The sequence below is a fragment of the Phoca vitulina genome, unplaced genomic scaffold (genome assembly GCF_004348235.1).
Source record: "Phoca vitulina isolate PV1807 unplaced genomic scaffold, GSC_HSeal_1.0 scaffold20, whole genome shotgun sequence".
Classification (NCBI taxonomy): domain Eukaryota; kingdom Metazoa; phylum Chordata; class Mammalia; order Carnivora; family Phocidae; genus Phoca; species Phoca vitulina.
Window position 1 is genome coordinate 22,909,750 of NW_022589723.1, and position 26,272 is coordinate 22,936,021.

The 26,272-nt window shown below is 38.8% G+C and overlaps 1 protein-coding gene across 7 annotated transcripts in view; it reads right to left on the minus strand.

Annotated features, from left to right (window-relative positions):
• The window catches only part of RFX7 (regulatory factor X7), a 151,594-nt gene that overhangs the window by 122,755 nt on the left and 2,567 nt on the right, over nt 1-26,272 (minus strand). Inside the window, exons 2-3 of one of the 7 annotated variants that reach the window (XM_032417475.1) lie at nt 24,120-24,123; nt 6,948-7,095 (exon numbers count right to left, since the gene is read on the minus strand). Coding sequence is in view for 3 of the 7 variants with exons in the window: in XM_032417472.1 (XP_032273363.1) it covers nt 15,464-15,624 (161 nt within the window). In the remaining 4 variants the exon portion in view is untranslated. The other 6 variants (XM_032417472.1, XM_032417473.1, XM_032417476.1 and 3 more) reach the window with 6 other exon arrangements.

The window sequence follows — 26,272 nt, forward strand, 5'->3', positions numbered from 1 at the left end:
TGGTTACAGCCTTTTCACCAGTGGCCTGCTCTTCCTCTTCAATCTCTTCAGGATCGGATCCGTAGAAGTAGAGATTAGGCACAACCTTCCATGAGTGCTCACGGGAAACGGTGCCACGCATCTGCAAAACTTCTGGGGCCAGCATCCACCACATCAGACCCACTGAGTGAGCTCCCTTGTTGTTGTGCAAGGGATGGAGATGTCCATGTAGCACCGAGGAGAGTCTGTGCCACACAGAGCAATGGGACGGTTAACATAAGACACCCCTATGAGAGGCTGGTGGTCAGCCCTGGGATCAGTAACCACCAGAAGTCTCAGCTCACAGAAGGCTGCCAGGATCTGGTTCATGAAGGTTCCAGGAGTAAAGTGGACAGCAACACGAGTGGCTCCAGCAGCAGCAGCAAACTTCAGCACAGCTAACTGGCCAGTATTCCCAGATGATAGGACATGGACATCAGCTGGGTTTTCAATGGCAACAATGGCATGAGCTGCCTGCAGAAGCTTCTCCCAGGTTCTTTTCAGATTTATAATGTAGATGCCATCATTTTTCCTTTTGTAGATGTACTGTTCCATTTGGAAGTCAAGGTTGGTGCCACCTCAGTGGGTTCCTGCTGCAAGGAATTTGAGGACATCTTCCTCCTTCATTTGTAGGTTATCAAAGCCTCTGGACATCTTGAAAGTTTCCCTTGAAGTTATGAGGGGAAACCCAGAACAACGCTGTTTGGATCCCTCCCTGGATAGAGCAGAAAGGCAGCTGTTTTGGTTTTCTAATCTACTTTAACAGTCTCTTTCAATTGGTGTATTTTGAACATGCACACCTGAAGTGATTACTGGTATAGTTGGATTAATATGTACCCTATTTTAACTATTTACTATTCATTGCCCTTTTTCTTTGTTTTTTATTTTTATTTTTTGTCTTCTCTATTTCAGCCTTCTCTGGTTTTATTTGAACATCTTATATGATTCTATTTTCTCTACTCTTTTAGCATATCAATTATACTTCCTTTTAAAATCTTTTTAGTGGTTACCATAGGGTTTGCAATATACTTTTATGACTAATCCAAGTCCATTTCAAAACAACACTATACCACTTCAGTTACTATAAGTACTTTTTAAGAGTATTTCCAATGCCTCCCTTCTGTCCCTTATAACTTCACTGTCATTAATTTCACTTATCCGTAAGCTATAATCACCAAATACATTATTTTGAACAAACTATTATCTGTTAGATCAACTAAATATAAGAAAAATAAAAGATTTTATCTTCATTTATTCCTTTTCACTCCTTTCTTTATATAGATTTAACTTTCTGACCTACATCATTTTCTCTCTTTTTTTTTTAAGATTTTATTTATTTATTTGACAGAGAGAGAGACAGCTAGAGAGGGAACACAAGCAGGGGGAGTGGGAGAGGGAGAAGCAGGCTTCCCACTGAGCAGGGAGCCCGATGCGGGGCTCGATCCCAGGACCCTGGGATCATGACCTGAGCCGAAGGCAGACGCTTAACGACTAAGCCACCCAGGCGCCCCCATCATTTTCTCTCTTTGAAGAACTTTTAACATCTCTTGCAAAGCAGGTCTACTAGTTACAAATTCCCTCAATTTTTGTTTGTCTGAGAAAGTTTTTATTTCTCCTTCACTTCTGAAGGATAATTTCGCTAGATACAGAATTCTAGGTTGGTGGTTTTCTTCTTTCAACTCTAAATAACATTACTCTCTCCTCCCTTGCTTGGTTTCTGAAGAGAAGTCTGAAACAATTCTTATCCTTGTTCCTCAGTAGGTAAGGTGGTTATTTCCCAGTGGCTTCTTTCAAGATTTTATCTTTGTCTTTAATTTTATAATATACATAGGGGTAGATCTTTTTGTTGTTATTTATTCTTCTTGGTTATCTCTGAGCTTCCTGAATCTGTAGTTTGGGGTCTTTAATTTTGGAAAATTCTCACCTATTATACTTCAAGTACTTCTGGTTCCTTTCTCTCTTCCCCTTCTGACATCCCAGTTATGCATATGTTACAATTTGTCTAACTGTTCCACAGTTCTTGGATACTCTGTTCCATCTTTTTCACTTTTTTTCTCTTTGCATTTTAGTTGTGGAAGTTACTATTGATTTGTTTTCATGCTCACTGATTCTTTCCTCAGTCATGGCCAGTCTACTAATGGGCCCAACAAAGGCATTCTTCATTTCTGTTATAGTGTTTTTGATTTCTAGCATTTCCTTTGGATTATGTCTTAGAGCTTCCATCTCTCTGCTTACATTACTCATCCATTCTTACAGGATGTCTACTTTTTCCATTAGAGCCCTCAGCATATTAATCATAATTTTAAATCCACAGTATGATAATTTCAAAATCTATGTCACATCTGAGTCTGGTTCTTATGCTTCATTTACCTCTTCAGATTGTGGGGTTTTTTGTCTGTAAGCATGCCTTGTAATATTTTGTTGAAAGCCAGACATAATGTTGGGTAAAAGGAATGGAGGTAGACAGGCCTTTAGTGTGAGTTTTATGTTTATCGACTAGGAGTTAGGCTGTGTTTATTGTTTGCTGTAGCTGTGGTATCTAAGGCTACATTTTTCTCTAATGTCCTTGTTTTTGTCTCCCATGTTCTCCTTGGGAACTCCTAGAGACTCTTTAAATAAGGTGTGAGGCTTACATTTGTTTTAGAAGCCCTACTGACATGGTGGTAAAGTTGGAGGGAGGCATTCTATTGTCCTATGATTAGGTCTCGGTCTTTTAGTGAGCCTATGTGGGGTATTTCCCTTCCCCCAGGTCAAGTAGGCTTTGGCAGAGCCCCTGTTGGTTAGGCTCAGGTAAAATACTTTCCCTTGAAACAGACTTTATTAAAGAGAACAGAAAGCTCTGGGTAGATTTCAAAATGATTACTTTTCTCCTCCTCCCTCCTTGGCCCTACCTGCAAACTCCCCAGCCCCTGAAATCCTCCCTCACTATGCAGGCAGTAAAAGATTTTTCTCTGATCCTCACAGGGAGAACCTGGTAGGGCTTCTGGAGGTAAGACTCAAGAAAGTGAGGGGACACCCCCACCCCCAAGACTCAACCTCCTTGGTTTTCAACTCTCTCAAGCTAGCCCACCCAGAGCCTCCAGCAGTTAATTCATTAATTAAGCTTAAAGTGCTCCTACGTAGAGCAGCTTCATCTGTGGGGCTTCTACTCCTAGACTTCTGCCACCCATAAGCTTTGATTCTCTGTATCTGCCTATCTCCAATTTTCCAGGCAGCAGTCTGCCCTGAGACCTCAATTCTCTTGACGCATCTAAGAAGAACTGTTGATTCTCAGTTTGTTCACTTTTTTTCTTGTTGGGATGACAGAAGTGAGGACTTCCAAGCTCTTTATGTGTCACACCAGAAACAATAAGTCAATATACTTTATTATCATCATAGGCACTAAGGTAAGACTATCCCTGGAATATAACTCTTACTTGTTTGCATTCTAATACGCTTTACACATAATCCTGGGGTTACCTAAGGGAGAATTGAGAACCATTATTGTATTCTTCAAGTAGTTTGGGATATAGAGGTCCACAAACTGCTGCCCAAGGGCTAAATCCAGCCATTCATTCATTCGTATATATAGTCTGTGGCTACTTTCTTGATAACAATGGCAGAGTCAAGTAGTTGCAACAGAGACCCTATGTCCTACAAAGCCAAAAGTGTTTACCATCCAGCCCTTCAAAGTAGAAGCTCTCTGGTTCTGGGTTATACATCCCATACTTTCTTGCATATGTGATCTCTTGGTATTTTGTGTGCATGTGTGTGTGTCTGTCTGTCTTTTAATTGTTGACCAGGGCTGAGTACAATGATGACTATGCATTATCTTTAATTTTTATTTATCAATTCATCCAACAATTCATTTAATATATAATTGCTGAGATTAAAGAATTCAGTTTAGTGAAAATCTTTTGCAACACAGTGTAAATAATGCTATAGCAATTACATTCAAATACTAGAAAATTAAAATAAAGGAGTTATTAACTCTACCTGGGGTACTCAAGGGTTCAGAATACTAAAATTTTGCCACAGAGGACTGCGGCTTACTATTGTTTAGTAGAAGATATATTCTCTAAGCAAGGGATTCTCAAACTTCAGTGTTAGAATCACCTGAAGGGCTAGCAAAACAAAGACTGATGGATACACCCCCAGAGTTTCTATTACAGTAAATCTGAGGTGGAGCCTCAAAATTTACATTTCTAACAAGTTCCAAGGTGATACTAATACAATGCTAATATAGAGAACCATGCTCTAACAAACCAAATAGCATCACATAAATACAATTCTAAAGCTGAAAGGGTCTTTTAAAAACTAGTTGTTGTACCTCTCTGAAAGAAAGAATATCAGACTGAAAAAAAAAAAAACAAACAAAAAGTCTCTATGTCAGATAAATAGAAAGGTCCAACAGACTGTCACCTATTTTATGAATCTGAAACACTCTGGGCCTTCAGAATTGCTTTCCTATTTTATTCATTCCCTTGTTACTTTCTCCATCAATCCACCTCCCTCCCTCAGTTAGTTATCTACCCTAACTCACAGGTTTCCTTTGCCGTCTTCAGGCTTTGGCCATGACTCAACAAGTTACCTTAGCCTTGGGTCTTGGCTCCTAAAATAAGTAGGTCAAACCCTCCACCAGAACCAAACTTTAAAGAAGCTATCTCCATGTCAATGTTAAGGGGTTCTTCAAAATTCCAACTTTATCTCTTGGGAACTAGGTTGGAATGCAGATTAGCCCACAAACCCTAAATAAATACCACTGTATACTCATTCATAAAAGGTTACTAAACTATGTAGCAGTCATTTGCTCAGTATTTTTAAAACGAGGGACCCAGTGTCTCTCACTTGGGACATAAATTATTTTTTATTCTACATATATAGTAAAAAAACATTTGATTAGTAGTACCAAAACTCTAAATAAGTGATTACTTCAGTTTCACCTATGCAATTTAAAAAAAAAAATCAGTTGCTGTAAGTCCTCCATTCTGTAAAATGCAGCATGAGTTTAATAACTTATTTGGGGAGAAAATTACCACATCAAATATGTCAAATACAGAAACATTAATATATAGAAAAAATCCAAGTGTCTCTAAGAATGCAGTAGAAACAGTATTCGCTAGTACTTACTGCTAGATGAGAAACAGAAAGATGCAAAAGGTGTTGCCCCCAGCTTCAAAGAACTTATTGTTTATTAGAACAGCATAGGACAAAAATTAAAGTGATTAAGTGCTTAACTGTAAGACATCACTATACAGTTTGAGGTCAAAAAAAGGCCAATGTGGACTAGAGTAGCTAAAGAATGTTTTATAGTACAATGATTTGAGCTATGACTTCAAAAATGGTTAAAACATGATTAAGTAGGATTTGGATACAGGCGAGTAGAGATTCCAGAAAAAAATATAAAGCAGGAATAAAAGGAGGACCACAAAATATAAGGCAGACACTGAAGTGCTTGCCTGATAGGACTTCAACACTGTTGAACCAAAAGAAATCGGGTTGGATCGACTGTATGGGGCTAGATTATACAGGCCTTTGAAACCTAACAGAAATCTTTAGATAATGATATGGTGGGCGAGGTGAAATTTTTATAGGTTATTTGAAGGAGACTACATGGAAAAGGATGTTTTTGAAGACTTATTTTGGCAGCAATTACAGCATAGTTCAGTAAGGGGAAAGGCCAGGGACAGACAGTAACTACGGTGCCACTGTAATAATACAGGAATGAGATGGTAAAGCACTGAACTATGGTCCTGGCAGTGGAAACATAGGGAGTAAAAGACAGGGAGAAACGTAAGTGACACTGCAAACGTGGCAACTTGTTAAAATATTGGGCACAGGGATTAAAAAAGAAAAATCCAATATGAAACCAATATTGCTAGCCTGATGGAATGAAGGAACAGGTGCTATCTACTACCCAAAGAAGTGGATTAGCTAGACATGAAAGCCAACTGAGGTAGCAGGGCACTATGGCATAGAAGGATTACTGTGAAAATGCCCAGTGTACAATGACAGTGGTAGCTACCTGTACTCTGGCAGATGAATCAGTAGATGTGATTAGAGTTGTCTGGTCAGCCCATCTATTTCTTTGGCAAAGAAGTGAACAAAGGGAAAAAAAAAAAGGATGGCTGAGAAATAAGTGTCTGGAAATTCAAAATTAAAGTACATCTACAGGAAAGCAACAGGAAAAATAAAATGTTCATCAGAAGTAAGATCCATGAAAACAAGGACCTTGCATCTTTGCCCATGGAATCCCCAATGCCTGGCAGAATAGCTGACAAAGGCAGCTCTCAAAAAGGAATAAATGAGAATTCCCAAACTGCAAAGGAATCATGGTAACAAGAAGAGTTGAAGACATAATGAGAGATAGAGACTGAAAAAAGGCCACTGAGTTGGCAAGAAGAACAGGAAGCCAGACTGCAAAAGTCAGAAAGGACAAGAGCAGAGAGAAGATCTAGCAGAGTGGGGGTGGTGAGCTGATGGACAGATGGCAGCTAAAAGGAAGAACAGCAGGGTACACAAAGCATTATTTTACTTGTTTGGATTTTTCTAAACTCAAAATAATACCTGCTCATTCAAGAAAATTTTGAGAATATAATAAAAAAGGGGGGGGAGCATATATTTGTTCCACCACATAAGTGCAAAACCAGTTAATGCTTTTAAAATATGTGTTCACTTATTCCACCATATATATGAGTGGGCTTACATATCACACAACAGGATAATAAATGAGGGACTGGAGGGGAGGGAAACGGGTAAGCAAAATAGTAAAACCAGGGGTGAGATTAGCTAGCAATGGTTACCATGTTTCTTAAATCTTTTTAGTGGTCAAAAAAAAAAAATAGTACTTTTCTGCTTTATTTTTTATTATCGAATAAGGATTTTTGCATTGTTAACTGTTTATATTATTATTCTTATAAAATGAGTATTTACATTCTTCATTCACTTACCTAATGACTTTTTTTCTTAGACTATGAATGAGCTCTTTAGGTCACTGAAAGATCAACTCTTTGTTTTACTGCAAAAACTTTTCTCCAAGGTTGTTTGCTGCTGCTTTAAGGAAGTCATAAGCCTGTATAAAGTCACAGGAAAAGCAGCCTGTGGAAAAGAAGAGTTTGATGATGCTGACAGAAAGGGTATATATTAGAACAAATTCCCTAACTATATGGAAAGGGATGAATCCAAAGGGGAAAACAAACTTCATCCTATAATGAGAAAGTACACAGATATAGATGCTAAGACATAGGAGCCAAAATATGGGCTAAGTGAGGTATGAGGAACCCCACACACAGTAATATTCTAATCCTCTTCCTGACGTGACTATTATTCAGAGTCAACTCAGGGTACAGAGCCTTCTTCTAAAACTAACACAGCAGTTCCTGGTCCTCTGCCCCAGTTCTCAACATGCCCATCCTCTTCTTCCCTATTATTACTTTATATTCTTTCTTCTACCTTTGCATTTCGATGAGAGAATTGTGATTGGTGGAAATCCCACTCCCCAATCAAGCAAATTTTGACCTAAGCCATCTTCCCGTAATTATTCTCATTACTGGCAAGGCTTACTCTCATCAACAACTGTGAATCTAGTTGGGAATAAAGACTGCTAGTGGGAATAAAGACTTCCCAGTAAGCATACCATTAAGTGTATTTGGATCAATAGCCCTGCCCTTCCCTTGATTTTTGTTAAGGTCACCATCCTGAATTTTGCCAGTAAGAATATTTTATCCTACTGAATCCCTCTCTCATCTAACTCTATTTTTTAATACCATCGATTATACCATACTATCACTGCATTTAACAAAATCTTACTTTTGTTAAATTCTACTGATGATGCATGCAACTACTACACAAGAGGTGAATGTTTTAAATGCAGAGTAGTGTTTATTACTTTTTAAATCTCCTATGCCTGTATATAGTAGACATTAAAATAAAGGCATATGGAATTCAGTTTTCCTTGACCACTTGATTCTATAAATTCAGGATTAGTTCTTGATCTTCTCACTTCTTTGAAACTTGTATGTACAGAATTTGGCCAAATATTGCTTGTTAAGATCTCCTGCTTCGGGAAAAGGGATCATGCATGTAATAATCTGACAGTTACATTTTAGATCGCAGATTGCTTATGTACATATACAATTAATAGATCTAATAACTGCAATCAAATTAGCGAAGTGATTCACTTAAATTAACTGAAGCATCTGTTCAAATACATTTTCCCAGGCTCTCAGAAGCACCAACTTTACTTCAAGCAAGATGTCACTAAAGTGACACTCTTATCCAATTAAATTTTTAAAATTTCATACCGACTGCAAAAACAATGGCAAGTACTTGGCTACCCCACATAAATAAAATATTTTACTGTCATATTGTAAATTACTTATTATGCAGTGACTGCTTTGTTTCAGGTATATTCTGTCTCTGAATTCCTATGAACTTCACATATTAAAAAATGAGAATGTTTCATTTCAATTCAGTACAAATTAAGTAAAATGGGCTCATCTCAGGAAGACAAGCCTAAATCACTGAAAAAAGTTAATTTACACAACTCAGATCATTGTTCTTCGAGAGTTGAGAAAAATTTCATGGAAACAGTAGCACATGGATTGAATCTTAAAGTTAAACCCTTGTATCAGCAGGAAAAAAAGAAAGGTTTTTAAAGTAGCAGGCAGAGACCAGCACAGGCATAAGCAGAGAAACAAGATAATAAAAGCAAAGAAAATGGGTTAGTGTAAACTGTAGTCACCACTTAATGCAGTAATCCCCTTGTTCTCATCTTGTAGCTACTTGGCAGTACAAGGTGATCAAAGTAGGAAAGCCACAGAAAAATTAAAAAAAATACAAGTACATAAAGAAAAACACAAACCCAAGTGCTCTCAATGCTTGGTTTGTATCTTAAAATGAGGCCTCATAAACTGCAACACCATAGCCCTAGGGACTCACATCCCCAAGATGCCAATAGTTCACTTCTATCCCCATGCCCTTGGTAGGTATCACTAATCAATCAGATTTAGCATGTAAATTCACATCAATTTGTTAATCCTGTGTTGGAATGAATGTATGCTATCTGAATCCTTACTATCTAAACTCAGACTATGAATGGGTTCAGGTAAATTTATTTTTTATTTATTTTTTTTAGATAAGGCTATTTGGAGATGGTATTTCACACCATATGGACTCTTGCCTTCCAAAATTCCAAGACATAACAGATTGGAATCTGTTATTCTGACCTCTCACTCTCTGAATTCAGAAACCAAACAGACTCAAAGAGCAAGGAATATCTTTATGTTTTCAGTTTGTTCTTAGATATAAGGAATATAAAACCTCACCTCCCACACAACTTTTCATAATATATACAGGAGCTATTGTAATAGATGTCTGATAATGATATGCATAATTAACCAAACCTAGTTGTTTTCTATTTCCTCTTATAAATAGGAGATATTATAGTCCATAAACAGAAAACACTAAAAGTCTCAAGGAAAAAAAATTAAATCATGTTTTAAAGTTTCTATTCATATTGGTTAAGTGTTAACTATCTGAATCTCATAGTCAGCAATCAAGTGCATTAAGGCCTCAAAGCTTATTGTTCCTTATTTATTACCCTGCCCAGGACAGGAAGATCCTTCCTCCTTTTGGTCATGCTGCTCATCTTAACCACAACTCTTAGAACCTTCAATAAAGCACAAGAGAAAGCAGCTAAATACACAGAGACTGATAGAAAAAGAGGCACTGGGTAAGACTGGTCTAGTTTGGTCAGAGATATGAAATAACCATCTTACTGTCTTGTTCTTTAATAGGTATAAAGAACTGTCAAAATTACACATTAAAAAGTCTAACCTAGATGAAGAGGAAAAGTTGTAAGGCTCAACCCTGCACTAAATTATTGTGAAAAGAAAATACACCTTTCTTATTTACATAACAAATTGACAATATAACATCCACTACTGCCTTAAAATATTACATTATTATAATAGGAAAAAGTTCCTATGTGAGGTGCTTATAAGTACGGAGAACCACTTTAGAAGCAAAACAAAACAAAAAAAGCACACAATAGTCCCCCTAGTGCAATCTCTCAACTAGTAAACTCCCCAACAAGGATTGCTGCATAGACTTACATATTTTTGCATAATCAACAACGGCTTTTAGAACACTTTAAATGTAATACATGCTCAATAAATATTTGCAGACTGAATCTCACATAAGAGAACTCTTGCACAAGGTAACAAGAAGTGAATAACACCTTCAGATAGTCCTCCTGGGCTAACACCCAAGGAAACACTGACAAATCTTAACAATTCGTCCATTGAAAATGTTCTGTTGATTGCCTTGATTAGTTAATTCTGTTAGTCTTTCACTGTGCTTATGGTATGTTTTATTATTGCCGTCAATATTAATTTAGTAACAGAGTCACAGAAAGTTAAGCTAAAGGAACCTGCAAGGTCATTTAGTATAAACTTTTCATTTTACAGACAAGGAAACGAGGGTCTACTTTTCTCACAATTAACACTTTGGCACTTGTCACCGCTTTCCCTGGTTCCCTAACTGAATAAAAGAGTTTTATTGCACTTTTTTGCTTGGGTTAATATTACAAGGTTAACATTACAAGTGAATGGGCATTCCTCAAATGCCAATCTCTAGCATAGTACTTTGTATATAGCAGGTACTCAGGTAAGTACTTACACACTGTTCTTGCTTAGTGTTCAAATTTGAGTAAATGGCAATGCTCATTTTAATTATTTTCATTTGTACAATTTTAGTGTGCAGCATTGTTTTTCTAATATAAAAAGTGATGACACAAGTTTTTACTCAAAGCATTCTTTTGTAACAGATAAAACACTTCTGTCTTTTCCACCACTGTGAAGCTCATTTCCCCCAATAATACCAAAAACTAATAGTGAGATAGAAACCAAATCAGTTTTGCACATAACAGTCAAGACACCTCCCAGTGGGGAGAGCAAATTGGTAAATTATTTATACACACACACATCCATTACCTAAGAGCTAAACAATAGGCCAGAAAATCCAGGGGCTTCAAATTGCTTAACTTGCCTTCCTGGTCAAGAGGGAAGACAATTTCATTAGTTTCAAATCATAGAGGAAAGCAAGGAACTGCCTTCTTTCTGGAATCACAAACACTCGGTGTTGGGATGCAACCATCACAGCTGGCCTCAATATAGACAAACAAAAGCACCCTTGGTGTGCTTGGTATGGAATACAGGCTAAACTCAGGGCAAGCAGCATGTTCAACCAACTAATCAAAAATAATGAAAGCCTGCTAACGTACTAGTCAGTTTCTCATTTTAAAGCAAAATGCAGATCAGGGACTTATGGTTAAAGTAAACTCTGAAGTTACAAGCTTTACAGTAAATGTTTCCCACTGCAGGAGAAGGAACAACAGCTATTTCTCAGACAGAGCTAATAAATGCCCTGACCCAGAACCAAGGACAAAATGGAACTGCTGAGTTCTAGTATATGGGACAGAATCAGGTCGAATATGGTATCACCATGTAAACCTTTTGGATCATCATACTTTGCTCATTGTAACTAATACTAAGAAAGTAAAATTGGGTTTAAATTAGAATTTAGAAAACATCCAAATGGTCCACATATATAATTCCAGTTTATTTATAATTTTAAGTCTAAAATGTATGAGATTCAGAAGTCTGTATGACTTACAGGACTGAATAAAGACAAGGAACTCTGGCCACGGCACGCACAGTTTCCAGGGTCTGATAATGAATGAGAGGAATCCTAACTTTCCTGTCATTTAATTTATCTGTTTCCAAAAAGTGTGTAGAACAGTGACACATCTTACAGGACTATTTAAGAAATGGCTTATACAGTCTTACTTACAAATAAAAGCTTATATATATACAAATAACAATTGATAACTAAATCTTTTAAGAATCCCTGAATTCATTTGTTGAGTAAATACAGTATTAGAACATTTTCTACAATAAAACATCAAGATTTCTTTTAATTTCTAGGTAAAGGTTTGTTGTTTATGTTACAGCCTAATGGCAAATATGTTAATTACTCCCACCCATGAAAGCATGATTTTTCTTGTAACTAATCACCAACAGACAGAAGAGATATCAAATGTAATTTTTTCTATCCTATTTTTTTCCATAGCAATTTTATTCTATCAGGGTTTCAAGTAAAACTGCTTTAAAATGGAAAAGAAAACACTTAGTATATACATACATATATGTAAACTAAATACAAATTTTCTTTTTTCTTTTTTAAACAATGAAGACACTGTGGGAGATAAGAGGAAAGAAAAACTTGCTTTGGCATTCTTTTTTTAAGTAACCAAACAGGGGTGCAATGTAAGTTCAAGAAGTTTGCAGTGAGGTTAGTATTGGCTGTTTTATGTTGCTAGCTTTCTTTTTTTAATGAAAAGTTTATATTAAAATTCTATTGTTTAGAAAAGATAAACAACATTTTCACAGCATATTCAGTATTAAAACACATCTCTGCAAATAAATCTCCTTTCAAAGTACTAAGTGACTTGGACCTTGTCTCTGGAATGGGAATGAGGAAGGTCAAGAATAGTGCAGGCTTGTTAACTTGGATTTAGGTTGATGATATTCATAAATATATTACACAAATATTACAACACTATCAAGTTGGCAGTATCTTTATTTTCTAGAACTACCTTAAAAAATTATAAATTATATTTCCAATTCTTATGAAATATAGTTTCTGGTCTCATTAGATACCAATGATTTCAACTTTGAACACTTCATCTTTTTTTTCCAAAGTCTCATTTAATGCTTGAAATTACAATGGACATACTTTTATCAAATAGCATTTTAGTTTAATAAACAGAATAAATTAATTATCAACTGAAATAATAAGTATCTCATTGTCCAGCTAAAGACCTGCCTCACATACTATATTTATATTTGTTGAATAGGAAGACAAGTACAGACTTGTTTGTAATCTGCAAGTTTAATAATTTAGACACTATGATCAACCTAAATGCAAAACCCTTTTGATAATTTTTAAATGCCACATTTTGGATTAACGTAATTTTAAATCCTCATTAGTAATGATACCAAAGGTTGATGCAGAAAGGGGTACAAAATTGATCTCTCAGAGCATCATCAAGTTATAAAATAAATGATAAAAAGATACTGTTCCCTCACAAAATGTGAAATGATACCTAAAAAACTGTAATCTTATCTATTAAAAATGATTTTAATTTAGCATATACACACTAGTTCAAAGGAGGTGGTGAAAGAGCTTTCATTTTTTAGTGTGTTTATTTTATATAGTCACTTGATGAATAATATAAATCCAGTCTTGTAGAGCAGGGGATATGAGACTATGAATTATATCCATTAATGTTTTTTATTATCCACTAATGTCGTTTATTCCAAAGTTCTAAACACAATATGAAGAAATCATTTTTGCAAATAGGATTTCTACACTTGAAAATTAAACGCTAGTAAGTGTGCCATTACAATTTTAAAATAAAGATACAAAATTATATTTTGGGGATTAAGGTGTTTGTTGCTGTTATTTTTTCTGAGCAAGTAGCAAAAAATGAAGTGCACTCTACTTCAGGGTAAGTTTTTCCTCACATTAGAGTCAGTGCTGTTAAGCTGTAATGAATGTGTAAATATAAATTATCAATGAAAGAATAATTAAATCACATGATTTACCAAAACGAGCACTCCACTATCAATATCGTTCAGTCAGTTGGCTATACAATTTACTCCTATATTAAAAATATAAAGTGGAGTTTCCTTTCCCCTATTGTTCTCATAATAAATTAAAATATACATTACTAATTCAACTTTTAAAATGTGCCTTTCTTAAAAGACTTAGTCCTTTAATTTGGGTGTCCCTTACCTTAAATGTAAAAACCAAGGTGTTTAATGCAATTCAATGATGGCTTCAGAGACACTAAGTTACATCAAGTTAAGCGGGGGGGATCCCCACTGATTTCTGGAAACCTTGATGGTAAGCATAAAATTAATCATCTCTCCCTTTAAATAACAGCTTTTAAAAGGGGTTGAGGATATCCATCAAAGAATAAAGGCTTCTCTCTTTCTGTGTTTCACACACACACATAGAAGACAATCTTACTTATCTGACCTATTCAAGTTGCCAAAACATGACTATTGATTATCAAAGCCAAAAAAAAATTCTCCTTTAAAATATTTAAACATCTTAAAATTAAAACTGAAAGCAAGATACTCAACTGCCAATTACTGTGTAGTAAGAAACTATTAAAGCCTGCACTGACCTACTTCATATTAGCATCATGACAATATGGATGTATGCCAAGAAATAAAAAAAATTACTATATAACAAACCTTAATTTTGTATTTAAAAATTGTCACTGTTTTTAAATGTCTAAATACTGTACTGCAATGCCAGTTGTTTTTATGATGCATTTATTTTTAAATTGCAATGAAAGTAAGGAGTTTTGATATTTTAGTAGTCATATTCAATGATGGACATGCAAGATTTCATTTTTAAAATCAGAGCTTGTTCTACACCACATTCAATTCTATTTTAAAACTTCTATTAAAAGCAATCTCTTAGACCAAATTCCAAATATTGCTTTCCATTTTTAAAATAGCACTACATTTTACAAAATGTCAGTTAATGAAGAGTCCTACAGAAATAATGCAAGTTCATGTTCAAAGAATATTTACAATGGCTCTAATAGAAGACAGACTTAACCCAGTGTATTTAATTATTAAAAGACTGCCACCAGTCTTTCAGAGTTTAACCTAATGCTGAAATTCTCATACAAGAAAGTACAGAAATAGCAAAGGGTATCTCATCTATGATTTCTAAAAAGACACGAAATAACAAGACATTTTAAATTAAAACGTTTTTAAATTAAAAAATCACTTTACAGTGTAAACCACCACCTTAAAATACCTTATACCAAAGAAGCCCTTTCTTCAAAATCATGCAAATAAACTCCCTGGAAAGGAAATTTAATCTCAGAATAAAGAAGGCAAAAACATCCAGAAATAGCAGCTAAACCAACGGAAAGGAAGAGACACATTAGGTTTTGTGCTGCATGTTAATATTCTTACGCACAATGTCTGGTGAAAATTCACAATACACTTCTTCCTCCCTGTATGCTTGCAAAAAGGAGTAAACACATTTCACATTCCTCAGTCCCAAATTCATGCCACCATCATGCAATATGACTTAATTTCGACCCATATTCCTCTTACACGTAAGTGGAAAAACACATATAACTTGTTTATCTACACTCACAATTGAGGAGGGGGTAAAGGCATTTTTTGGCTATGGAGACGAGAGGCTGATGCAAAGTCCGCACACCTCCAGAGGTCCTATAAATATGCACCCGACTCTGGATACCCACATTCAATGAATGCATCAGCCTCCTCCTCCGCCCGCCGCCCCCCACCCCCTTTGCAGCAGAAATGTGCCTGGGCTTTTTTACCCCAGCGATGGAGGATCCTCTTACCAGATGGAGTTCTTGATCTTGTGTTGCAGCGCGCTGGCCTCTGTCCCTGGCAGCCCAGGCACAAGGGCTGGCAGAGCCACCCCCGAGTTGGGGGCGCTGGGGGGAAGCTGCTGATGGGCATCAGGCTGCTGTGGTGGCGGCTGTTGTTGTTCCTCTGCCATCGCTGCTGGAGGGGTGGGAGGGAGGGAGGGAAGATGGGGGCGCGGGGAAGGGTGAGGGAAGAGACGGGGAGGGGAGGACGAAGGGGGAGAGGAGGAGGAGGGGGGAAGGGAAGAGGAGGAGGAGGAAGGAAGCTGAATAAGCTAGGCCTTTACCCCAGGGCTCGAGTGAGTCGCTTTCGCCTGCCGCCTGGGGGACATCACCAGGGAGACCGAGCGGCTCCTCACGGCAGGGACGCTTCACCGCGGGAGAGGCATGGCGGCGCCCCTCAGCCCCCCGCCGCCGCCGCCGCCGCCTCCTCCCGTCAGCGGCCGGGGCTGGGGGGGATGAGGAGGGGACGTCTGAAGACGAGGTGGGGGGGGGCAAGGCTCCCCCAAATCCAAGAACGGCTGCTCAGGGACTCCGCGGCCTGGCCTTCCTTTCTTGCCCCCCGGGGCTTTCTACTCCGGGGGCCCGCACTGCTGCAGCCCCAAGCTCGGCTCCACGCCACTCCCCACGCCGCCGCCGCCGCCGCTCGCTCCCGGCCCCGCCGCCACCGCGGCCGCCGCTGCCCTGCCAGCCCGGGAGGCAGCCAGTGCGCGCAGCCGCACTGCGGCCCGGCGCAGACGGCAAAACACCTACCGCTCCGCCGGGAGGGGGGGGGGGCGTGGACCAGCGTGTGCGGGTTACGGGCGCGGGCGCGGGGGGCCGGGAGGGGGGCGCACGGGGGCGCAGGGCGGGCGCGGGCCAGCTCGGCCCGGAACGCGCGCCGCCGGGGCCGAGGAGGGGACTGGCCAAGCTGGTGGAGGAGAGCAGGAAAACGTGGGGGAGGTGCTGGCGAGAGAAAGAGAACTTGCGTGAGGAGGAGGAGGAGGAGAAACCAAATATTTGGCGTGGAAATGGGATTTTGGGGTTTTTTTCTGGCATCTTCAAATCAGGAAAAGTGAAATTAATCAACATTTTCCCCCTCCCCTCGACAAGTGAGGATTGCTTTCTCCCTGGGTAAGTGAAGAGAATTGAAGCAGGTAAGAGGATAAGCTGACTTTTCAGAAGCCCCCAAAGAAGAACACCCTTTGGAATTAACCACCCTTTAGGTAATTCAGTCTCGAACGGAAATCGCTAGTCAGGAGCTGGGTTGAGTGCTTCTCAGTCGGGCATTCAAAGCCCTCCAAATCTGGCCCCACTTTAGTTATCCAATCATAGCTGCCTCCATCCCCCTGCAAGAACTCCCGGCTCCAATCAGTGAAGTCTCCATGCCATTCTCAACGCGCAGCAGATTCATTCTTCCTTCGTGCCTTTGCTCATGCTGTTCCCCTCACCTCCCCACCCCACCCCCTTTCCAGGAATGCCCTCCCTCCCTCCTCTATACCGCTCTCAAGCCAACCCAGGCTCTAAGGCACAGCTCAAGTCGCGGCTTGTCAGGGTCCCTGGCAGCCAAGGTCCCTGCCTGCCTCTGAGAGAAACGCATGCAGTTCTCTCGCAACATGGAGGCTCAGGCTCCAGCCATAAGCACCTTCCTTTGGAGCCAGTTGAACCCTTGGACGCGCTCTCTGCGCCCTTCTGCCCATTCATACTTAAGAGACACTTTTGGCCACTAGGAATAAGACTCTGCTAGAAACAAGCAAGTCCCCTTTAAGAGCAGAAGAATTGGCTTTTCTAGGTGGGGCTGATCAGGGCGGCCTGAACTGCCTGGCTGTAGAAGACAACAGCCAAGGCCTCTGGCACCAGATGGAACAGCTGCTCAACTCACACTGACCTTTCTCTGGGCCTGTGGGTGTTGTGAGCTCTTCAGCTTTAACTTTTCTGACAGTTTCTATCAGGTTTCTACCTATCAGGTTCTCTGGCCACTTTCCTGCTGTGCTTGGACTTTGGGCCATGGAGGCTCTGCCACCTTTTAGAGTCCTGGGTGGGGAATCTGATTGGCTTGGGCTTCCTGGCTTCTGAGTGCTCTCTGCCCTGCCTTGCCCTGGAACTCTCTTGCTTTTGCACCACTGTGCACTCAGGCCTGGCTCCCAGATTCACCCTGAACACTCGCAGATGTAGATGGTGGGGTGTGGTGAAATGGGAGGGAGGAAGGACACCTGGGTACAAAACACAGCTCCTCCATGAGGATTTCAGGCCGCTTCCATCCCTTTGCATCCTGATACCTTTGCACTGATTGTTTAATACAAATTACCTAAGGTCACTCTTAGCCACTTTAGGAAAATATAGGTTGTTTATGAATTCATTTTGCATATGTACCTTTGTGTCCTATGGAAAGAGTATTTTTCTGTACCTAATTGATAGACATGGTGTGTACTATACAGAGCTTTGAAGAAGAATAAAAATAGCTAATGTTTGTTGAGCACATTCAGCATGCCAGATCTAGCACTTTCCATACATATCATAGTTATTCCTTCCCAAACTATATATATATACTGTAGGTGCTATTATTCTCCTATTATACAGATGAAACAGAAGCTTAGAGAGGTTAAATAACATTCTTAAAGCTATCCAATTAGTGAGGGAGCCAGGAATTTGATCCTGGAAGTCTAATTCCACAATCTGCAACCCATGCTGAAAATGATGTAATACTGAAAAATCTTGAATGTATATGTAAACTCTATATCCATGGGGAAGATGGAGGAAGTAAAAAAGAAAAAAAAAAAAAAAGCATTCGGGAAAGTTGCCAAGTCCCCCAGATTCTAATTTTTGACTTGGTCAAGAAAGAATGATGGCTCCACCTTGCCACACCCAGGCAGGGGGAGATCCTAGGGAGTAGGAGATTTCATTCGAGAAAGATAATGTTTCTGAGACCTGCTAAAGGTCTTAGGGAAAGGAAGCTGAGAAACAAGACTTTCTTTTAAAGTACGCTACCTGGTGTCACACAGGCTGGCTTCCCGAGTGCAACTTTTGAGAGCTTTTTTATCTGTTCCATGAACGAGCCGTGTTACCCTAGCTGCCACTAGAGGGCTCAGCAGAGCTGCAGCCCTGAGCTGCCCTGCGGTGGGCGTGGAAGGGCGGTGCTGTCTAGAGGGCATTGTTGAGCCTTTGGGGCCTTCAGGGACCAACAGGCAGCTGGAGAAGATATCTGGGACTCTTGGGTTTAACCAGCAATGAAAGGGGTGGTGGGTAGTATCAGACGGAAGAGACCTAATTGCCAGAATGAGACATCTTTGCAGGGAGGAAAGGATCAGCCCCCATTGCTCCCTTAAAATCTGGGAGTAGAGTGTGTTTAATTGCAGTCTTCAGAAAGGGCTACAAATAAAATAATGCCACTAGAAACCTAAAAGAAACCTGATAAAGTTACCCAAAATCTTGAGTAGGGACTCACACCAAACCCAGGCACCCTGAGCAAAAGTAACAGTGTAGGCATGTGCTTCTGAAATTGTGTTTTCCCCTGTGGTCATGAAACCCTGTACTAAGGTCTCCGAAGCACCCACAATCAATGTGGCTCATTTTCTTAGACCTTCAGTTTGACTCAGTGAGAATAGAAAACATTAGAGTAAGCATGAATTTTTAAGATAACGCTAGATTTTGAGCTTATATTTCCCAACCCTGAGGAGTATAAATCTATACTCCCTGTGAAAGTGTACTCCAGTGGAAAATTCCAAGAAACATTGATGTAGTGGGGTAGAAAGACTGGTCATCGAGTCAAAAGACCTGGGAATTCAAACCCTCTGTGTCCACCTCTATAAAAATGAAAATAGTGACCTGCTTCACAGGGTGGTTATGAAGAACAACATGTAAAGTGATATCTAAACCACGGAAGTGCAGTATGCATAGAAAGACAATCTACGAGGTGGATTGTGAGCACCTCAAAGGTAGTGACTGTGTTTTATTTATCCTGGTAGTCCTGGGATACAATTCTTTACTCCTAGGTATTGAGTAAATATTTGTTGAATGCAGGAGGTACTTAGCCTTAATTTTCTTAGCCCAATACATTATACCATCATGTTCTTCTATGTCTGTAAACCTTGTCTCTTTATGAAACTGTAAACTTTTTGTACTGTCCAGACTGTAGCATATACATTTATCATATATTTATCCTGCCTGATATACAATAGTATCGGCCCCAAAAATATAAATACATACATACAATATAATAACCTGGTCCCGGGACGCCTGGGTGGCTCAGTCAGTTAAGTGACTGCCTTCGGCTCAGGTCATGATCCCAGGGTCCTGGGGTCGAGTCCCACATCGGGCTCCTTGCTCGGTGGGAAGCCTGCTTCTCCGTCTCCTACTCCCCCTGCTTGTCTTCCCTCTCTTGCTGTCTCTCTCTCTCTGTCAAATTAATAAATAAAATCTTAAAAAAAAAAAAAAAGAACCTGGTCCCAACTTGAAATAGTTCACATTCTTTGGAGCAGAGAGACATATTAACATATATTAATTGTACAAGATGATGAGTTCTACAATATAATCGTGTCTACCAATGTTAGGGAGACATCGTGGAGGGAGGTATTGGTCCTGTTAAGGGTAAAACGGCCGTTTAGAGAAGGCATCTTGGCTAGCATTTTAATTGGATCTCACTGGATGAATAGAAGTTCAATAGGCAGAGCACTGAGGGAGGAGGATTTTGGCATAAGCACTGGTGCGAAGCCATGAAAGAGCACATGGGATGAGTGAATAATGCATAGCCCAGTGTTAGCTCGGTGCTCAGATCCTTAATGGAGTGTATAGAGGAGGGAAAGGAAGGAGAGGGAGACACAAACCCATTTTCACAAGATGTTACTCTGTGTTATTAGTTATGATTGTTCTGACAAAAGATGAGGCCTAAAATAGGTTTCATCAATAGTAAATATTGGTTAAGTGCTTCACGTATACATTTCACTTCCACAAATTAGGGTGGTTTACAAATATGGAAAAGATAACATTCGACCCTATTCTCTTAAAAACAACAAAGTATTCCCTCATCCTCTTTTCCCTTGGTCATTACTTCCACTGTCTCTTCCATTGCAAACTTTTCCTCCTAGGAGTTGAAAGTAGAATATGTAATCACCCACATGTTATTATTTATGGGAATAAGAAAGGAAGGCTTTCCACCTCCAAAAACAGGAATTCTCCTGTTACAGCACAAATATTCCATTATGTCATTGAAACAATGGTTTGTTAAGACAAAGTAGCCAAACTATTCAAATACTGGGCAAGGTAGCAGGATGTTAACACTGTCACTACCTGGCTCTGTGACCCTATCTATGTAAGCCATTCTTTCAGGTTATCTCTAAGGATTAATGGGATAAAGTTCTCAAAATGTACTTGGCTCTTCAAGTGAGAGGTATTATGAAAATGAATGCCAGGTACTGCTTTGATTTCACATAGAAACTCTCCACTGTTGTTACCATATACATGTTTATATTGTGACCTGCAATTCTCTTTATATTAAAAAAAGGTTCAAGTTAATATCATCTGCCTGAATGTTAAAGGAAGTGTTTACTTTTGCTTGGGGCTAGAAAGGTCCTAAGTAGAAATTTGATATCTTGGAAATTCAGCCTAGCAGCAGCTGTGAACAGAAGCAGGTAAAGAAAAAGTATATTTAACTAATCCTAAAAGTGACAATGAAAAGACACTAGAGCCAGCCCTACAATGAGAAGGTCAACACCAGTGCAGTCTGAACTGGTGAAGCCTAATCAGTAATCCACCAACTCTCTCATCCCTCAATTCATTTCAAGGCACATTTGAGTACTTTTATTATTATTATGCTGGGACCTCAGAAAGATTTAAAAATACATGGTAAATAAAATATTGTTTGAATCTTCAAAAAGTTCATAATTTAAGATTAGAACTATCAGCCCACACATATTTTTAAAAGTGCAGTAAAAATACAGGGGACAAAAATCTTCAAAAAGTTCATAATGTAAGATTAGAACTATCAGCCCACACATATTTTTAAAAGTGCAGTAAAAATACAGGGGACAAAAGTAAATAAATAAAGGTGTGTAACAGGATAACTTATTGGGCTATTAATTTGGTTTATGTTCTTATATTTTCCCCTTCCCTCCATTCCAAACAGGCTTCAAGGAAGTGTTGTGTTCCTGTCTGACAGGAGCCCTCTCTTAGACATCTGGGGGCACCACTCACATTGAAAATGAAGATTCCTGGGCCATAAAACCTTAGAATGAAGTGTCAGTGTTATCCCTGGAATTGTGCCTAGCAATCTGCCTTCCAGGTTCCTTGCTCCTTGAGGAGATTTTGCTGGAGGGGCGTTAAAGGAGTAGAACATCTGGGAAACAAAGGAAAGAAGGAAGGAGGGGTTATGGGTAGATGGAATTGTAGAGAAAGAAAAAATTTCCCCAAACTCCCAAAGGAGTCAAAGGTCAGGGCTCCAGTAGTGGGAATACCAGTCTTGCTTCCTAGAAGCACCGCAAGAGATATCCAAACCTCAGATGGATGCAAGATGACGCTAGTGTGGCCGAATCCCCCTGCTGCTTTTGTTTCCTGAGCCAAGCTGTTACTTGGCTTCTAGGGGCCATATATCCCTGAACAATGAGGATGTCAAAGTCCTTTTCCCCCCATATTTTAGGCTCAACATAAGTCTTTCAGGTTCTAGGGTACTCCTAAGGAGGAAAGGAGGAAAAGTCCAGTAATAACTAAGATTAGGTTTCCTTCTACTCCAGCAGAATTGAGGCTGGGTCACTTATGTCTGAGGTGAATTTAATTTGATTGAAGTAAAATAAAGAAACCTGGTATTTCTTACACACCCAGATTTACACTTGCAAATTTATACCCACTAGTGGTGGATCCTAAATACAAAACAGTGTTAGGTGAGATCTGTAAGATTAAGAATCACAGTGAATACCCCAGCTAATAACTGCTGAGAGAAGTTAGAGAAAGAAAAAGGCAAAAGGAGCTAAAGTAGTAGGCAGCTGCATGGAGGGCTTGGGATAGAGCTGGAGAGTAAGGAAAGGGATGGAGCTTATCAGGTGGGAGAAGGAGTGGAGACAAGTCAGAAGGGAAAAGCAGTGTGAACAGAAGTAGGAAAATGAACATGGATATGCAGAGACAGGAGACTGGCCTAATTGGAGTCAACAGCTGATGGTAAATATTATATGGGGTACCAAATTCCAAGTCTGTGCTTCCATACTGGGAAGGTAGGGTTCTGTCAGGTTCTATCTCCTACAATCAGTAGGAGATCGATCTATCTACCTATCTATCTATCTATCCATCTATCTATGTCTATATCTATATATGTAGATAGATAGATGGATGTATATACATATATGTGTATAACTTACTGTAGTATCTGTTATGACTATGTATCATAACATTTTTTGTAATTATTTTATTATAATATACAATTTAAAAGACTTGGCTTACCTAATTGTGGGGGCTAAGTGCAAAATCTATAAGGCAGGCCAGCAGGCCAGAAGCTCTTGGACAGGAATGGACACTGCAGTCCACAGTTGGGATTTCTTCTTCCTCCGGACAACCTCAGTTTTGCTGATAAGGCCTTTCACCTGGCTAGATGGAGCCCACCCAGATTATTAATGAAAATCTTCTTGACCTAACGTCAATTGATTGTAGATGTTAACCACATCTACAGAATACCTTTACAGCAGGATCTAGATTAATTGACATGAGCCTAGCCAAGTTGAACATAAAACTAACCATCATACTCACTACGGTCTTTATGTTGTGTACTGTTGTCCAGTTTTATTGAGGAAAAAACTGAGATACATCGCTGTATCAGTTTAAGTTATCCGGCATGATGGTTTGATTTGCACAGATTGTGAAGTGATTACCACAATAGGTCAGCTAACATCCATTTTCTCATATAGATACAATAAAAAGAAAAGGAAAAGAAAAAAAATGTTCTGCTTGTGATGAGAACTCATAGCATTTGCTCTCTTAACTTTCCTTATATAGCAGTGTTAGCTATAGTCATCATGTTATACATTACATCGCTAGTACTTATCTCATAACTGGAAGTTTGTGCCTTTTGACTACCTTCCCCCAGTTTCCCCTCCCCCACCCTCTGTCTCTGGTAACAAGTCTGATCTCTTTTTCTATGAGTTTTGTTTTTTAGATCCACCTTTAAGTGAGAAAATAGAATATTTGTCTTTCTCTTTCTGACTTGTTTCAATCAGGATAATGCCTTCAAGGTTATCCAGCCATACTGTTGCAAATGGTAAGATTTCCTTGTTTTTTGATGGTTGAATATTATATATCTCATGGTATATATATTCCATGTATATCATAATATCATATATTCCAGTGGAATATATATGCATTACATATATATTTATCACAACTTCTTTATTCATTCTTCCGTCATTGGACAGTTAGGGTGTTTCCATGCCTTGGCTATTATAAATAATGCTGCTATGAACATGGAGATGCAGATAGCTTTCAAATTACTGTTTTTATTTCCTTTGGGGGGTATATTCCCAGAAGTAGAATTTTGGATCATATGGTAGTTACATGTTACATTTTTTGAGAATCCTATATACTGTTTTTAATAGTGGCTCTACCAATTCACAATCCTACCAACAGTGCACGAGAGTTCCCCTTTCTCCACATTCAAGCTAGCATTTGTTATCACTTGTCTTTTTGGGGATGGCCATTCTAACAGGCGTGAGGTGATACCTCATTGTGGTTTTAATTTACATTTCCCTAATCGTTAGTGATGTTGAACATCTTTTCATATATCTGTTAATCTTTTCATACATCTTTTGGGAGAAATGTCTCTTCAGGTCCTCTACCCATTTTTAGTTGTTTTTGTTTGTTTGTTTGCTATTGAGTTGTAGGAATTTTTTTATATTTTGGATATTAAAGTCTTATCAGAGACACAGTTAGCAAATATTTTTTCCCATTATGTAGGTTGTCATTTCACTTTGTTGATGTTTTTTTGTTTTTGTTTGTTTGGTTTTTTGCTGTCCAGAAGCCTTTTAGTTTGATGTACTATCACTTGTTTATTTTTTATTTTGTTGCTTGTGCTTTAGGTGTCATATCCAAAAATCATTACAAAGACCCATGTCAAGGAGCTTTATTCCTATGTTTTCTTCCAGGAGTTTCATGGTTTCTGGTCTTACATTTAAGCTTTTAATCCATTTTGAGTTAATTTTTGTGCGTGGTTTAAGATATGGGTTCAGTTTCATTCTTTTACATGTGTGTATCTAATTATCCTAGTACCATTTATTGAAAAGACTGTCTTTTCTCCATTGAGTATTCTTGGCTCCCTTGTCAACTCCTAGTTGACTGTATATGCTTGGGTTTATTACTGAGTTCTTGATTCTGTTCCATTGATCTATATGTCTGTTTTTATGCCAGTATCATACTTTTTTGATGACTATCTCTTTATAAAATAGCTTGAAATCAGAAAGTGTCATGTCAGGGACGCTTAGGTGGCACAGTCAGTTAAGCATCTGCCTTTGGCTCAGGTCATGATCCCAGGGTCCTGGGATCAAGTCCCACATCGGGCTCCTTGCTCAGCAGGGAGCCTGCTTCTCCCTCTGCCTGCCACTCCTCCTGTTTGTGTTCTCTCTCTTACTCTCTCTGATAAATAAATAAATAAATAATAAATAAATAAGTGTGATGTCTCCTGTTTTGTTCTTCTTTCTCAGGATTTATTGGATATTCAGAGTCTTTTGTGGTTCCATATAAGTTTTAGAAGTATTTTTCCCACTTCTGCCAAAAATGCCATTGGAATTTTGATAGGGATCGCATTCAACCTATAGATGGCTTTTGTTAGTATTGACATTTTACCAATATTACTTTTTCCAATCTTTGATTATGGGATACCTTTCCATTTAGTGTCTTCTTTGATTTCTTTCATCAATGCCTTGTAGTTTTTGAGTAGAGATCTTTCACCTCCTTAGTTAAATTTATTTCTAAGTATATTATTTTTTTTGATGCTATTGTAAATGGGATCATTTATTTCTTTTTCAGAAAATTATTGTTAGTGTATAGAAATGTTACTGTTTTTTGTTTTGTTTTTAAAGATTTATTTATTTGAGAGAGCGAGAAAGGGAGCAGCGGAGAGGGGCAGAGGGAGAGGGAGAGAGAGAATCTCAAATATACTCCCCGCTGAGCACAGAGCCCAATACGGGGCTCCATCTCAAGACCCTGAGATCATGACCTGAGCTAAAATCAAGAGTCAGACGCATAACTGACTGAGACACCCAGGGGCCCCATTACTGATTTTTGAAGGTTAATCTTGTATCCTATAACTTTACTGAATTCATTGGTTAGATTTAACAGTTTTTAGGTTGAGTCTTTAGGTTTTTATCTATAAGAAATCATATCATCTGCAAATAGAGATAATTTTACTTCTTTTCCAATTATGATACCTTTTATTTCTATTTCTATTTCTTGCCTCATAGCTCTAGCTAGGACATCTAGTACTATGTTGAATATGAGTGGTGAGAGTGGGCACCCTGATTGTTCCTGGTTTTAGAGGAAAAGTTTTCATCATTTCTCCACTGGGTATGATGTTAGCTATGGGCTTGTCATATATACATCCTTCATTATGTTGAGATATGTTCCTTCTGTGCCTGAGTTTTTATCATGAATGAACGTTGAATTTGTCAAATGCTTTTTTGGTATCTATTGACATGATCATATGATTCATTCTGTTAATGTGTTGTATCACATTGGTCCATTCTAGAAGATGTTCCTATGTGTTTGAGAAGCGTGCAAATTCTGCTGTTGTTAGACAGAATGTTCTATATATATCTGTTAGGTCCATTGGTCTAT